The sequence below is a fragment of the Ctenopharyngodon idella genome, chromosome 9 (assembly GCF_019924925.1).
Source record: "Ctenopharyngodon idella isolate HZGC_01 chromosome 9, HZGC01, whole genome shotgun sequence".
Classification (NCBI taxonomy): Eukaryota; Metazoa; Chordata; class Actinopteri; order Cypriniformes; family Xenocyprididae; genus Ctenopharyngodon; species Ctenopharyngodon idella.
The window spans coordinates 18,889,907-18,905,878 of record NC_067228.1 but is presented as its reverse complement, the minus strand read 5'-3'; the positions used below and the strand labels follow the sequence as shown (position 1 = coordinate 18,905,878).

Here is a 15,972-nt window from a genome sequence, read left to right as displayed (position 1 = left end):
CACAGATTTATGTCTTCTGGAAACATTAACGATACTTGGAACTACAGTATAAACATGAATGTAATCTGAATTACAGCCTTACTAAATCATGCTTTTATAAAGTAAATATTGTAACCAATTACCGTTTTAACACCATTTAACTCGAGAGCTATTTGTAATGCACTTGTAAAACAGTACACTTGTAAAAATGATAATTATAATATATGTAGATATTTTTATTATGTTGTAAACTAATAATAAAAAACAGTTAGACTTTAGATCTTTATAAATTTACTGGTAATCTTTAGTGTTACTTTATTATCATCGAGTTACTATTATAGTTTTTGTTAATATTTTGAATTAGATTTTATTTTTATATTTTCCATTTTCATTTTAATATCAGTAAAAGTTATAAAAGTTAGCATTATATATATATATATATATATATATATATATATATAGAAGATTATTTTTTTCTGACACAGTTTAACTCTGAAATCTTTCATTTTTTTAAACTATAGTGAATAAACTGTATTAATGAATGAAATGTTCAAGGTGTCTAAATAAATTTTGGTTGTATATTTCTAATATGTCTATATAGTTTTTATAGAACATAGAAACATTGCCTTGGCAGCTAGCTGAAATCAAATATGTTTTTGTATTTTATTTTATTTCAATTAAAAATGTTTTTTATGGTTTTAGTTTAGTTTCAGTTAACTATAATAACCCTGCCGGTAATAGACCCTTTTCACATTTCCGGGTTTCTCGGAAGCGGAAGTCGTCATAGTTGGGTAAAATTCTATAGCAGTGAATGAGAGAAAACATTAAATATATATAGTTTCCATTTGTTCAAATAGCAAAAGAAAATCTCCATAATAGTGTTTTCACAACTTCCAAAAAGAGGAAAAAAATAAAGAGCGATTGATAACGGCAGTCAGAAGAGAGAAGGATGTCATTTCTACTATCACTCCCACAGCTGCTGTATTAGAAACACCCTCACAGCAGCGTTAACTAGTTTTTTGTAATTTGATGCAAAGATAATATAATACTAAGTATAATGTTATAAATGTACATACGTTTTTTAAAAAATGAAAATATAAAAAACTTTGCAGGATTTACGATATTGAAGACCGTTAAAACGCGTCATCACAGTCTGTGAAAAGGGTCTATTTGTGTAAATCTATTTGGTGAATAATGAATACATAAAGAAACGTGCAAAAAACACTATTAAAATCAGAAGATTTTTTTCTGATTTTTATACAAAGAGAGAAAGAGAGATCAACATGAAAGCAATACGTTATGGTCCCACATGTTGCGTTTATGTTATAATCTCAGATTCACACACACACACACAAGGAAGAACACAAACGAATTCAGACTATTGTTTAACCCTTGAACACTGATGGATGCAAGTACAGAGAGCACTTACTTTGTCCTCTGAGGGTATCAAGGCTAATGCCACCTTCCAGGGCAGCCGGCCAAGAGCCATCAAACTCCACCTGCTTCACTGTGCCGTGTGGCGCTGCAGCATGGAGCCACAGGAGCAACTTGATGGCAGCTTTATGTAAATGTCTACTGCGTCTAATGTGTTGCAGAGGGGCCATGGTCCGTCCTTGTTTTAATTGGACTGCTCTATATGTAAAGTTTATTCCATTAATGAGACCAGAAAGACACATGAGACAGGCCGTGAATATTATCGGCATCACACAAACACAGCTTTGAGTGCAAGAAGCACTTTCAAAGACTAAGAACAACTCTTTAACCCTGCAGCATGCTGCAAATGCAGCAGTCGGTTACATCAACTGAGACACTGTGGGCTATTTTAGCTAAATAGCTCAAAAAGTAGGACTTTTAGTTGTACAACAACCACAGCTAAAGTTTCATTACATTGTCACAGCGGAATTAAAACTGCTGTTGTCGTTGTGATAAAAAACCCACGGGTGACTGTATAATAATCTCCTTTCAGCTCTGTTCTAATTAGTATGTTTTGCAATTTAGTGTATTTCATATATTACTCTGACAGCAACAATGTCTTTTGCACAAACATGAGAATTGCATGAAGCAGATATACTTCAGCAATATTCAGATATTACACGATCCAGCAGGATCTTTGTCACCCATTAGTGCGAAGTGCGCAAGAGAGACATTCACTAACAGAGAGGCAATGCTGATGAATGTTTCGAAACATTGGAAATAGCGGAAACCACTATAGTTTACTAATGGAAAAACAATGCTGACATGGCTATGAACAACAGAAAAAGAAAGGAGCCAATAGTTTGGGAAAGTGATGAACAGCGAGAACACGATTCATTGTGCCACTACGAGCAGAAACCCCGCTGTGCTTTACCAATTACAACATTCTCGCTGTCTGCAATGTTTCCTGGGTAATTCTTCATTTAGAGGCACTTGACTACTTAAATTCTTGAAAAATGAAAATTCGCCATCTCGTGATCTGATCATGACCAAGCTTGACGAGACTTCAGTCACTCTCAAGTACCCCATGTCTAATATATTCAACATATTCCCACCAAATTATATATATATATTATATATATATATATATATATATATATATATTAGGGGTGTAACACTTCAAATTACTCACGGTTCAGTTTTTATCACTGTTTTGGGGTCACGGTTTCGTTATGGTTCGGTATGTGCTATGTTCAAGAAAAAAAGGACTACTGTCAAACAAATAAAAATAAAGAAAATAAGGATAAAAAAAATAATCAAACTACAAGCAACAGCGCAAATTAAATAAACAGTGCTTTTCAGGTTATTTAGGTATCTAACAGTAGTTTTCAGGTACAGAAATTGAATAAAGTAATCAAATGTAAAATAACATTGCATATAATCTTCACTGTATAAATTAAATAAAGATTAATCATTATTAAAGTTACAAAAGCTATTCAGTCAATAGCAGTGAGTGATTTCCTTGCTTTTGTTGTTTAACAATAAAAAAAATTTGGGTGCTGTCACTTTAAGACATAATGCACGGATCCAGTACACTGATACTAAACACATGCGCTGTCTTTCTCAACTGTTTACGTTCACTTAAGACATAACCTACTATGTTTGCTAGGATACTCGCCAAGACGGGCATGTTGACATAATTTTTGTGTGAATTTGTCCGTTCAAGCGCAAGACTTGAAAGAGAACTCAGTATTTGCATGCTATCTGAGACGCAGCTTTTCATGTGCACACTTCGGATCTTCTCACAGCACGTGTGCGAGTTCTCTTTTGAGAATTCTTGCACTTGAATGCTTAAATTGGCGAGGCTTACATGAGTTTAGTTTAAACACAGATAGCACTATTCAGGTCTCATCTGCGCTCGTGCGCTATCAACACCTGGGTGATATATATATATATATATATATATATATATATATATATATATATATATATATATATATATATATATATATATATATATATATACAGTATATATATAAATATTAGAGTTCAGTACCAAACAGTACTGAAATTTTTTAAATGTGATGCTTTGAGCGCTGTTGAGCAAATTTGTAAACACCTCTGACTGGCCATTGTGTTGACGCACTCATCGGATATGTTTGTGATTGGCTACAATGATCAACGCACGAGAGCGTTTGAAAGCACAGGGAAGTGTTTGAATTTGAAAGCATTTTGAAAGCAGGAGCGGGAGCGTTTGAAAGCAGGTGTCTATCAGTGGACTGGTCTGCGAAAAACGCCTGCTTGCAAAACACTACTGTGTGTATCTTTGTAAGCGCTCAGTGAACAGCATCATTGATGACTATTTACAACGTTTTTACAGCATTGATCATTGAAGCCAATCACAGACATATCCAATAAGCCATGAACACAATGGCCAATCAGAGGTGTTTACAAATCCACTCAACAGCGCTCAAAGCGTCACATTTTTAAAATTTCAGTACCGAAAAGGTACTTTTGACAACTCTATATATATGGCTACAGATCTGTCCCACTGACATCATATTCCACTGCACTGATCTGAGTTTAGAGGGAACTACTTTTATGTAAAGCACTATGTAAAGCACTTACTACCATTAATTGCTCAATATTTCTTTATTTTTTTACTAAAACATTATGCATGGTGACTCAGAAAGGTTTCTTTTTTCGTTTAGTTGAAATGAACAAATCTATTCACTTAAATGAATCAGACATCACAACACCACTTGAGAGAGAACATTCTAGATTGTATCGGATTATTTGCTCTGCTGTGTACAATACAATGTGATAAAAAGCGATGCAGGAATTTGTCAAGCTAGTCATAAAAGAACAACTACATTACACAAAACCAAACTATTTTGAAATCAGCTGAGTTACTCTCACACTACTGAAAAATGTAGTTAGGTTGTTGGCAAGTCGCTGTACTGTTTGTTGTTAATAAGTATTCCTGGACGACTGCAGTGTTCAGCTATTGCATATTGTCCACTCACATTGCTAGATGATGTCACATTGCTGTGCATTTGCATAGAGTTGAACTCTGCTCAACTTTGGTGCGTCGCCAGTGGTCACAAATGTCGCCTCAAATCGCCAACTGTCATTAAAAACGAATGACTTCTAGTCACTTTGTTGCTGTAAATCACTGTTGGTGTGAATGGCCCTGAACAGGCAGACTGTTTAATCTTGTCTGAACAGGCAAGGGGTAGTTAGGTAGTTAGTCTGTTGAAAGGGAAGCACAAAGGAAATAATTAGGAAACTAAAAACAAGTACACACACACACAAAAAAAATACAATTCTTTGATTGGAGAAGTATGAGAAATATACAACTTGCAATATTATATTATATTATATATTACAAGTGTATTCTACATGTTAAAATAGTGTAATATTTGTGAATTTGATTGTTTCGTTGCGAGTGCAGTCCACTTACTGAGAGACTCCACCCACACGCTCTTCTGATTGGATTGTAATTTTTAAAGTGCACTAATGGCAGTACTACAGAACATCTAGCTACTCAAGGGCACCTTTACCTGCACTGCACTTCACTGTATGAAAAGGATATGGATGAGGGTCAGATTGGCAGTGAAAAAAATATTGATTACAGCAGAAGCCTAGATTTGATTTTGCTTGCAGTTTGTTTGGATGTAGCATAAAGCATAAAGTGCTATCTAGCCATAAGTTTTGTAGGATGTGACACAAATGACACATAAATAGCAACTCAAGGCAGTTCTTAGCAGTTCAAACTTCACATAGTCAAAAACGATTCAAAACACTGCCACAGTTACAACAATAAGCACAATGGTTGAAACAAGCTAAGGTAAAAAAGACAAATTACTTTCTCCTGAAAAGTTGTTGCATCAATCCTGATGAATAAACAGTGCTAGACAATGCCATTATTACATACTACAAATCATACACTACTGTTAAGAAAGTTTAGGGTCAATAAGATTATTATTTTATTTTTTATTTTTTTATAAATTAATACTTTTATTTAGTAAGGATGCGTTAAATTGATCAAACTACTGTGAAGACATTTATAATGTATAAATTTATATAATTATAAATACAGCTCTTCTATACACCAAAGAATCCTAAAAAAAAAAAGTATCATTGGTTTTTAAAAGGTTAGTTCACCCAAAAATGAATAATGTAATAAATAATGTCATTTATTACTCACCCTCATGCCGTTCCACACCTGTAAGACCTTCGTTAATTTTCGGAACACGAATTAAGATATTTTTGTTGAAATCCGATGACTCAGTGAGGCCTCCATAGCCAGCAATGATATTTCCTCTCCCAAGATCCATTAATGTACTAAAAACATATTTAAATCAGTTCATGTGAGTACAGTGGTTCAATATTAATATTATAAAGCGACGAGAATATTTTTGGTGCACCAAAGAAAAAACAAAATAACGACTTATATAGTGATGGCCGATTTCAAAACACTGCTTCAGGAAGATTCGGAGCGTTATGAATCAGCGTGTTGAATCAGCGGTTCGGAGCGCCAAAGTCACGTGATTTCAGCAGTCCGAATCATGACACGCGATCCGAATCATGATTCGATACGCTGATTCATAATGCTCCGAAGCTTAATGAAGCAGTGTTTTGAAATCGGCCATCACTAAATAAGTCGTTATTTAGTTTTTTTGGCGCACCAAAAATATTCTCGTCGCTTTATAATATTAATATTGAACCACTGTACTCACATGAACTGATTTAAATATGTTTTTAGTACATTAATGGATCTTGAGAGACACCTGAGCCATCGGATTTCAACAAAAATATCTTAATTTGTGTTCCGAAGATTAACGAAGGTCTTATGGGTGTGGAACGGCATGAGGGTGAGTAATAAATGACATTATTTTCAATTTTGGGTGAACTAACCCTTTAACACCAAATCAGCATATTATGTTTTCTGAAGGATCATGTGACACTGAAGCCTAATGGCTGCTGAAAATTCATCTTTGCCATCTGAGGAATAAATAAGTAATTATATTTCACAATATTTTACAGTATCCAATAAATGCAGCCTTGGTGAGCAGAGACTTCTTTCAAAAACATCTTACCAGTCACAAACGTTTGAAAGGTAGTACCTAAAATCAGTTTTTGCCAGGGGTATTAAAAAAAAAAAATAAAAAAAAAAAATGGGAGAACAACAAATCCTATAGACTTGCATTGAAAAAAGGACCCAAGCAATATCCATGAAACAAAGTATCATAGAAACTTGGCTGCATGCTACTGAGACTACTGTACCATGCAGCAATGCCTTAGCAACCACCCAGAATACCTTTGTAACCGCATAGAAACATATTAAAAATCATTCAGAGCAACTACACAGCACACCCTAACACCGCCGGATTTTGCACAGATAAGAAACTCTAAAAAAATTATTTATTTTTTTTACTTTTCCATTATAAACCCTCAGGCCAATACCGCACAAGATAAGCTAACTGTTTACCTTAAAGCTAAATATTTACTCATTGCCTATGTAGAAGAGATAGTGTCCATAATATTTTTCAAACTCCTGTGTTTCCCCTATGGATCACATGTTTGAATTTTAAATGGAGAAAGAAGCACCACTGACAAACATGAAATTTCCATTATGAGCTATTACTGGTGCTGTTTTGACCACAGTGGATTAGTAGATAGCAGGCGATTTTAAGCAGGGTTTGAGGAAGCTTTGATCAAAAGAACAAAACAAAAAAAGGATAGCTTACAGCAAGATTGGACTGCTATCTCAGACTCTACTGAGCAGTGAGAGTTCGCACAATGAGACATAATTCATCCCACAATAAACTGAGTTATAAACTAGAGGAACCGCCAGATAAATGGACTAATGCATCATACTGTTTAATTCAGGAACTGGATGTCACATTGTTTTTACAAAAAAAAAGAGCTTTGATGCAATTTTGCTGCAAGTTATTCTTGCGTAATCAAAGACAACTCAAACAGTCTTGATCTGATTTGGTTAGTTGTGACATGAACAAACAACAGACATGTCCACAGAAAAATGTCAACACTGCAGATTCAAATATGTAGTATATTTAGCTAATTATCTGCCCTTAAAGGGATAGTTCACCCAAAAATGAAAATTCTGTCATCAATCATTCCCCCTCATGTCATTCCAAACGTTTATGACTTCTTTTCTTCTGTAAAACCAAAAAGAAGAGATTCTGTAAAAATGTGTCAGGGTTCATACAGTGAAAGTCAGTGGTGTCCCAAATGTGGACTGTGTGTGTGTGTGTGTGTGTGTGTGTGTGTGTGTGTGTGTACTTAAAAAAAAAAAAAAGGTTCATGAAGTGTGTGTCCGTGTTCTTAATATTTAATATCTTTTCACCACCTGAAGTTACAACAGGATCCAGTCTGCCAATTCTACACAGAGGAATGATCTAACGGTGTTATGACAAACTATTCTATAAATAAATGCCATCTGAGAACAGATTGTCTATGAGAAAAGGAGTCCTATGAGAATTATACTCTCACAAAAGAACCAAAAAAGCTGCACCCATTACGGGCATTGCTATACTTCATGAATGAAAGGTTATAAGTGCCCCTTCACTTGCATCCAGAGGGAGAAAGTTCTGTCACGCCACGCAGATTCCAGCAGGTTGAGAACCAACCTGTGTTTACCCCAGTCCTCCAGCATCAGCAAACACAAACCTTCATGCAATACACATTGCCAAGTGCAAGACTTTGTCCCTGCCAGGAAAACATTAGCCAACGCAAGGCTATCAGAAAGTGCCATCTGCTGGAACAGAAGACAGCCATTGAAACCACTCTTTAAAACTCAGGAAAAACATCGCCTGTGACTTCTCCCTAAAAAAACGAACCAGGGCCGAGGGAATGTTACATATAAGAAGGTGCTAAGTGATCGAACTGAGACGTTGAATATAACAGAAATAACTACAGTGATTATACTTCATGCGGCCCCTGCTGCATGTTGTGTTTCTAAAAATACAGCCTGTGTGCCGTAGACTATAACCAGCAGGCCCCGGCAGCACTCTGCTCTCTTTATTAATGTTATGCAGCTAAGACCGTAATAGCCATGGTAAACTAATCAAAAACCTCACGCTTTGCTACTTCTAATCACTGACAGAGTAAAGAAAATGATGGATTCATTTCACTATGAACGCATCACCCTGAACAGAGAGAGACAATCACTGCTGGCTATGATTGAACTTTGGTCCTAAACTGTATTTACAGTAACAACTATGAATTTAAAAAGAGATTTGCTAATAAATTTACTTATCTATATGGTTATTAAAATGTCTATATAATCTAATCAATTAAGTGCGATATTTGTGTTTTCGCATGAGTTGATATGTTTATATATTATATTTATTTTATTATTATATATATTTAGATATATTTTAAGTATTATGTTACAGGTCCTTTCTGTCAAAAAGCCAAAAATTGTTCTCAAAAGTTTGTAGAGTGACATCAAATGTACGTATAAGGTCCTATAAACATTATCAATGCTTCTGGAATATGATAGAGTATTAAAATAAAGGCAAATACGTTGTCCATGACTGACAGAGCGTCCATTAAAGAAATGTGTCGTGTCAGCATGGGAAAACTGCTATGATCTACTACGCTGCAGTGTCAACGTCTAGGAAAGAAGGTGTCAACATCAACTTAGGACTCCCACCCTCGCGCTCTGCACAGTTTTCCTTTGTGTCCGTATTTGTCAACAGCTTTGTTAAAATAAAACTGCGTAAGTGTGCCCTGCAGAACGCCTTGTTGTGATTTGTTTTTGGGGAATCTGTGTGAAACAAAGTGTATCCATTTTGTTGTGAAACAACAGGGTAGCTGTATATGTTTTGACTGGAGTAAACTGCAAGCTAATGAAGGGATTAACAGAAAGAGACAAATGACATGAGGTCTTTGCACTGCACATAATCACGGAAGAATAAATGCTGCACACGAAAGCCAGAGAGCAGCATCACTTTAAGTGATGCAGGACTGAGAAGGATGCTGCAGCATCCCTGAAATGAACCCAAAAGATGTGTTTGACACACACGGCCCAAGTAAGACTGTCTTAACGCTACATACCTGTGGGATTTAGTTGGAAAAAAGTTGAATGTTAAAGCCTTCGGCTGTAATATCTGTGATTGGTCTCACCACTAGAGCTCAAGTTAAGCTCAGCTTGCCTGCATTCACTGACTTGCTGCACAAATTTGACTGCAGATCAGCACACAACATAGAAGGGAAGAAGACGCAATGGCTCTTACCACTTGGGTTCTTGTTCTTCTTAAGACTCTTGCCACAAAGACACTGCAGCATATGCGTTCCTTTGCTGAAAATGTTCCAAAGAAACCACATTGATTTGGGCGAGGAGCGATCCAACAGCTTAGACACCCTGATAAAGAACAGATCCCTGCGGTTGCATAATAATAAGAACACAATGGGATGCTCAGTTTTCCAGTAGTAACATAGAAAAATATGTAGGCTATTACTATCCAAGCGTCTTCATGCAAGAGGTAAAATATTCTCTTTAGACCAGGCAAAACAAAGGTATTCTTCTTAGTAATAAAGGTTGGTCGGTCATAAAAATAGATACTCTATAAATTGCATGTGCTGCAGAGGGGGAACGTGCAGCCCGTTATAAACTAACGTGAAAGACACGGCGGATCTTTGCGTTCCCTCTTAGTTCATCACTCAGATGAAGGGTGGATGGATGTGCACGGCATCAGAAGCCTGGAGGGGATGCATCCCATTTAAAAGCAGCGATACCTCCGAGCAAAGAGCACATTTCCAGCATCAGCTCAGTGTTTCTCAGGGAAGTCTTCCTAAAACCTGCTGCTGCTGCTTCTGCTGTTGCTGCTGCTGTTGGTCAGTAATATCCATGAGCTTTCATCAATGTGAAAGCACTGCACTGATCCTGATGCTGAGGATGCGGTTGGAGTGCGGCTTGATGTTTCACCTGTGCATTACTGATCCCGTTGCCTCCTGAAAAGTATCTCGCACGTATTCCTCTTTGCCTTGGATCTGTGTTGGATATAGACAAGAAGGAGGAGGGGTTGAATTGAAAGATTGCCTTTCCATTACGTAAAACACGTGGTTTGGGCTCTGGCATATCACTGACGCTTTCGGCATTTCGGCATAGAGTAGCGTTGGGAAATCCGATGCAATTTAGCGAATCGGTTCGTTCGAACGGCTCGTTTTGGTGGAGCGGTTCGTTTGAATCATCCCTCAAAAAGTCTTCCGCATTTTACGTTTCATTCTTCTGCAGTTCATGAATATTTGGCTGTTATCAGTATGTTTTCGGTGTTTAAGTTACGATGTCGTGTTAGGTGTATTTAGTATGTTTGTGTAACAACTACTACTGTACTATAAAAGAGACTGTGTTTGTTTTGTCAGACACAATTTTCCCACGTTCAAATCTGCTTGCTGAAATAGAAAAAGAAACTCTGATCTTACAGTTTTACTCTCAAAGAAGGTCCTCACTTATATGACAGGGATTTACAATAAATTGAGTCGGTTCCTTTGAACGGCTTGTTTCAGTAGACCTGTTTGAGTCATTGCTCGAAAGTGTTTCACGCACGTGCACGACATTTTACCTTTCATTCTTTTGTAATAAAATGGATAGATGGATTTCCTAAAGTACTATTATGTTTTCTATTAAGTATTTGTAAAAATTTGTACAATGTAGAAATCATTCAATCAATCAATCAGATTTTTAATCTAAAAAAAATCACCGGTTTGCTCTTTGTTGGCATAAACTGTTGTGTTGTAGGCTATAAACTGGTGAATATAAAATGAGCGAGTAAGAAAAGATTACAGGCAGAAAGAAAACTGTGCATACTGTGAGTATCACTGTCACCATTATGTTCAGTTTAGTTTTGTTCATCGACTTTTAGTTTGTATTTCTTCAGTTTCAGTTTCCTTTGTTTGATTTTCCGCCACTCATCTGTTACCATGGACACTAACCATCATCACAGCTGTTCGTCATTTAGTTAATCACCATTGTGTATTTAAGTTCCTCATGTTCATTTAGTGTTTGTCCGGTCACGGTTTACGATATGGTGTGTTTCTCTGCCTTTGTTGGATTACGTTGCCTGTTTGGATTAAACTTCATTTTTGGATTTTTATCCATCTGACTCTTCGTCTTTTTGTTTGCTACACACACCTGAAAGTGTGATAATCACTTGCATCTGATGAGCAAAACTGTTGTAAGGGACACACCAAAAATCTATTACAATCTAGTCAACTAATAATAATTTAGTTTAAACTTTCCATTGATGATGAATGTATAGGCGTTGCAGCAGCACAGTGTAACCAAGAGTCCGTAAACACGCAGATGCATTTAGCTGTATACGTAAAAAGTTTTGTATCATATCAGAATTTCGTCCAGATGGATCCAGCGTTTTGGGAGCCTGAAACTGCTCTTTTTTGCATTTTTTTTTTTTTTTTTTTAAACCGGGTCCCAGAGTGGATAAATCTGAAAACGACACACTTTTTCGTGTGTACAGCAAATCCGTATATTTTGTGAAATGATGTTGTCATCACCCCACGTCTCGAACTTATGCGCATGCTCCAAGTCTTCTTCTCTGTTTTTAGTGTATCTCTGTGGCAGAATTACAGCGCCACATACTGGTCTGGCATGTACTACATCGTTTTGAGTTGGTTTCAGTGGTTTTGTGTGTAAGCAGATATTTTTTGAGACGACGCCGTGTTTACAGAATGTTTACGAAGAAAAAAAAAGATCGGATAGGGAAAGCTCTGGCTTTGTGTGGATGTGGCCTAAATGTGCCTTTAAAGTATGCCTTAAAAGTAATGTTATATGGAAAACATTTTTTGCACATAATAAAAACACATCTTCTAAAGGCAATACAACCCTGTTACAAGATATATAAATAATAGGCTCCTTATAATTTTAATAATGCTATCTTTCGTATAATTGTTTTCCTTGAACATAAACAAAAGAGCAGTGTTCAATTAACAGGAAGCTCCACGCTTTGATTTACTGCATTAATCTACTTTAACGACCTACTTTTGTTAAGCCCAAGACTTGCCACTCTTCTGTGATGTCTAGGTCTTCAGGGAGGTGGGCCCCTTTGAGGCTCAGTGTTTCTTGACTAAATTCCCCACAGAAAGTCTGACACAACCCAATCATTCCCACTATAAGATGATCACAAAACCCAAATCTATGAGTCATCGAAGCAAGGGGCACTTCCCTGATTAAAGCAACATTGCCGTAAATCCTTAAAAAATGAGCAAAGTGCATCAAATTTGAACACTATAGCACTCCGTCACCGTTTGAACCATACGTGATGTCTTTGTGACACAAGGATTTTGGTAACAGCACTTTAGAAAGACGACATTATGACCTGATTTTGCAGATAAGTGTCTGCAGAGACTGTCTGTGTAAGGGGTAATGCAGTACTGAGGTTTTCTTCTCTGCGTTCACTGCCAGGCCTAGTATTGATCTGTTTCATGTAATGTAAAACATCATTGCACCCAAGGGAAGATCCTCTGACAATTTTGTCAGGCATCATTATTATACTTCTTTTTGATTATGTTGTAAATTGCTCAAGCTGGAAGATTAAGATGTGTTGTTATTGGTGTATCTAATATGCATCATGCATAAAAATAAAATCAATTAAACTGCTACTTAGCTTAAAGACTTCTCAAGACCATCTCTGCTATATGCTAAAATGACCAGAAAAATGTAACAAGAATAATTGGAAGTCTACGAACAATTTATTACATGGCCCTTTGAAAGACTCTTTCTCCTTTGTCAATTGAAGGATATTGTGGTTGAATATTTACACTGTGCCAGTTTGGTGTTACACATCTGACTCTGCTCTTTTTACTTATACAATAAAATAATTAAAACTTTATTGATTTAAATTAATGAATCCATCTATTTATTAAGTAGCCATGTAATAAAAAGAGATAAATGTACAGTCAGATGCTCATTATCATACAGAGAACCCCTTATCAAATCATAAATTTTGTGATAATGACTGACTGACTGTATTTTATCCCTTACGTAACTCATAACCCCAAACTGTTATGAGTTATGTAAGGGATATCATTTTGTTTTTTAGCTTGTATCAAAACTTCCCCCTTCAATGGAAAAGGCACATTGGCAGCAAATAAAGCTTTAATATGAATCTTATGTGATGAGCACAGTGTCCCAACATTCTCTGTTCCTGTTCATGTGTACAAAACCCTCCAGTCTGTCCCGTCCACATTTACTAATGACTAGCCACTGGATGACACCACAGTACAATTCACTTGAATGAATGTTGGGCATGTCGGGACTCTAGGCGACCAAATTTATCAGGCCTGACCTTCCCTGCAAAAAAAAATAAAAAATAAAAAATCCCGTACGTGACTGTGCATGTAAAACCGCTTTTCTACAAATAACGAAAAGGCTGACCCAGGCATTTCTGAGAATAAACAAAGTTTGTTGACCATGTTTGCAAAATCACCTTGATACTAGGTGAAAATAAGATCTTAGAGTAGTTTTGTTCATTTTCATAAAGGCAAATAAAGTGCAAGTGCCTCCACAGTATGACTAACAGGGCAAGAGTACTGAACCTGACAAAACCCACACACATGTGAAGCAGCACCTCTTCAAACAGTCGCTTAGAAATGTTTTATCAGAATGACACATGGCTTCAGAGCTGGCATGCCTGCTTTTACAGTCTTTGGGTTTGCTTCTATGTTCATATCAATTTGTGCCACTCTCATGCATGTTAAAAGTCTCTATCTCGACCAATTATGCATGACTATAGCGCAATGTTTCATTCAGTGTTTCACATTTATTTGTATAGCGCTTTTCACAATACATATCTTTCAAAGCATCTTTACAGAAAATGCATGTGTCTACATTACAATGTTAGAGTGACCTGTTATCAGAGGTGTCTGTATCCAAGAAATGTACATAGTTAGCTAACTTTCCCCTGGTTTTACAAACAAAGTTTAAGGTAGTCCCAGACTAAAATGCATGTTTGAGCTGTTTTAACTGAAAGCAACTTGTACTGATATCTTAAAATATGTCAGTGCCATTGTTTTGTCTCAAGATGCACACCAGTAAGGCATGTTTATGAAAGCTACTTAAATGCCCTAATTGATCTAAGGCCTAATTCTGGCTTAATCTAAGCCCTCTCTGTGAAACCGGGCCATGTATTAATTTTAGGCAGAAACAATGAGCTCATTAAAGTAATTATTACATGTTGTGAACATAATGATTAAAATATAAAGAAAATTTAGCATTGGTGCATGTAACTTTACTATCTAACTTTAGTATCTAACAGCATTATACTATCTGACCCAAAAATTCTCTTACACAAAACCCTAATTTCACCCTGAACATCAACCCATTCAAAAGCAGATTTGTGTATTTTTCGTAATGCATTTGGCCCAGGTCACCTGAAAAGCGAGGTTGCGTAGCATGAGGGATGAAAGATTGTTATTATATGTGATTTATCCAAAAGTCCCCAAGAGTGAGAGCATAATGCAAGTGAAACATAAAATGTTTAAAAAAAACAGAGCCTAGGGCAAGTTAGACCTTTTACTGTCAGAGTTGCTTTAAAAGCACAGTTGTGATTGAGCCGCAGTGGATATAGTGGGGATATTTGTCCATCGTCTTTACTGTCCCAGTGTTGCCGATGCACTTTTTCCCCTTCCATCAGATGACTTGACATATGCAACTCTTTGACTATGCCCGTGGATATTTCCCTACAGCAAGAGTACTTTAATGACACTGTTCTAAGCACAAGAACTGCTCATGCTCCGTGATAATCATCTCTCAGGGAGTGTCCTAACCAGCACAAACTGAAAGGAACATGTTCCATCACTCAACATGGAAACAGTACTCAAACGGGTCTAAAAGCTTTGCTGACTTTTGCAGTGTGCCAACGTACTATAAATCTCTGAAGAAATGCATATAATCCACTTATAATCATTCGAATAAATAAATAAATCTGAACTCAAAAACTTAAAGACCATTTCTGCTATCTTTAAAAAAAAAAAATGATTGCAATAATTTGATGTTTTTGCATGCAACATGTAATGTAATCTTTACATTAATTTGGGCTGTTTTTGTGTTTGTTTATAAATAAAGGTGGCTGAACAGTTGACTTAAACAGGTTGAGACCATCGTACTGACATGTAAAATGACCAACCACAGCTTTTTTTTTTTTTTTTTAGTCAGGTAGTTTAAGAGTAGGTTAATATGAAATAGTTGGTATGACAAAGACTCATGGAAAAAATGGCTGTTCATAAAACATTTGAAAAATAATTACTAATTAAAGTTAATTATTAGCTGCTATTAAACGGTCTCAAAAAAAAAACTCCTTTTGACAAATCTAGTGACTAGTTCTTCCTCAGAAATGCTTATTGTAGTAAGCTGGTATCTTGTAAACATTCACTGTGAAAAATTACAAGGAAATTACAGGATTAAAGAGTATTATTTTACAATAAATTACTGTAGTCAGAAATTTATAGTGAAATTAATGCATGGTGGGTCATTTTCTGATGAATTACTGTGAATCAACAGCAAAATGATGCTGACATCACAGTAATTTACTG

General features: G+C 36.2%; 1 protein-coding gene across 1 annotated transcript in view; it reads right to left on the bottom strand.

Annotated features, from left to right (window-relative positions):
* The window catches only part of fgf14 (fibroblast growth factor 14), a 143,079-nt gene extending 132,533 nt beyond the window's left edge, over positions 1-10,546 (bottom strand). Inside the window, exon 1 of the mRNA XM_051905842.1 lies at positions 9,660-10,546. Within this exon, the coding sequence (XP_051761802.1) occupies positions 9,660-9,750 (91 nt within the window). The 5' untranslated portion in view covers positions 9,751-10,546. The remainder of the gene's footprint in view (positions 1-9,659) is intronic.
* Between the last annotated feature and the right edge of the window lie 5,426 nt (positions 10,547-15,972).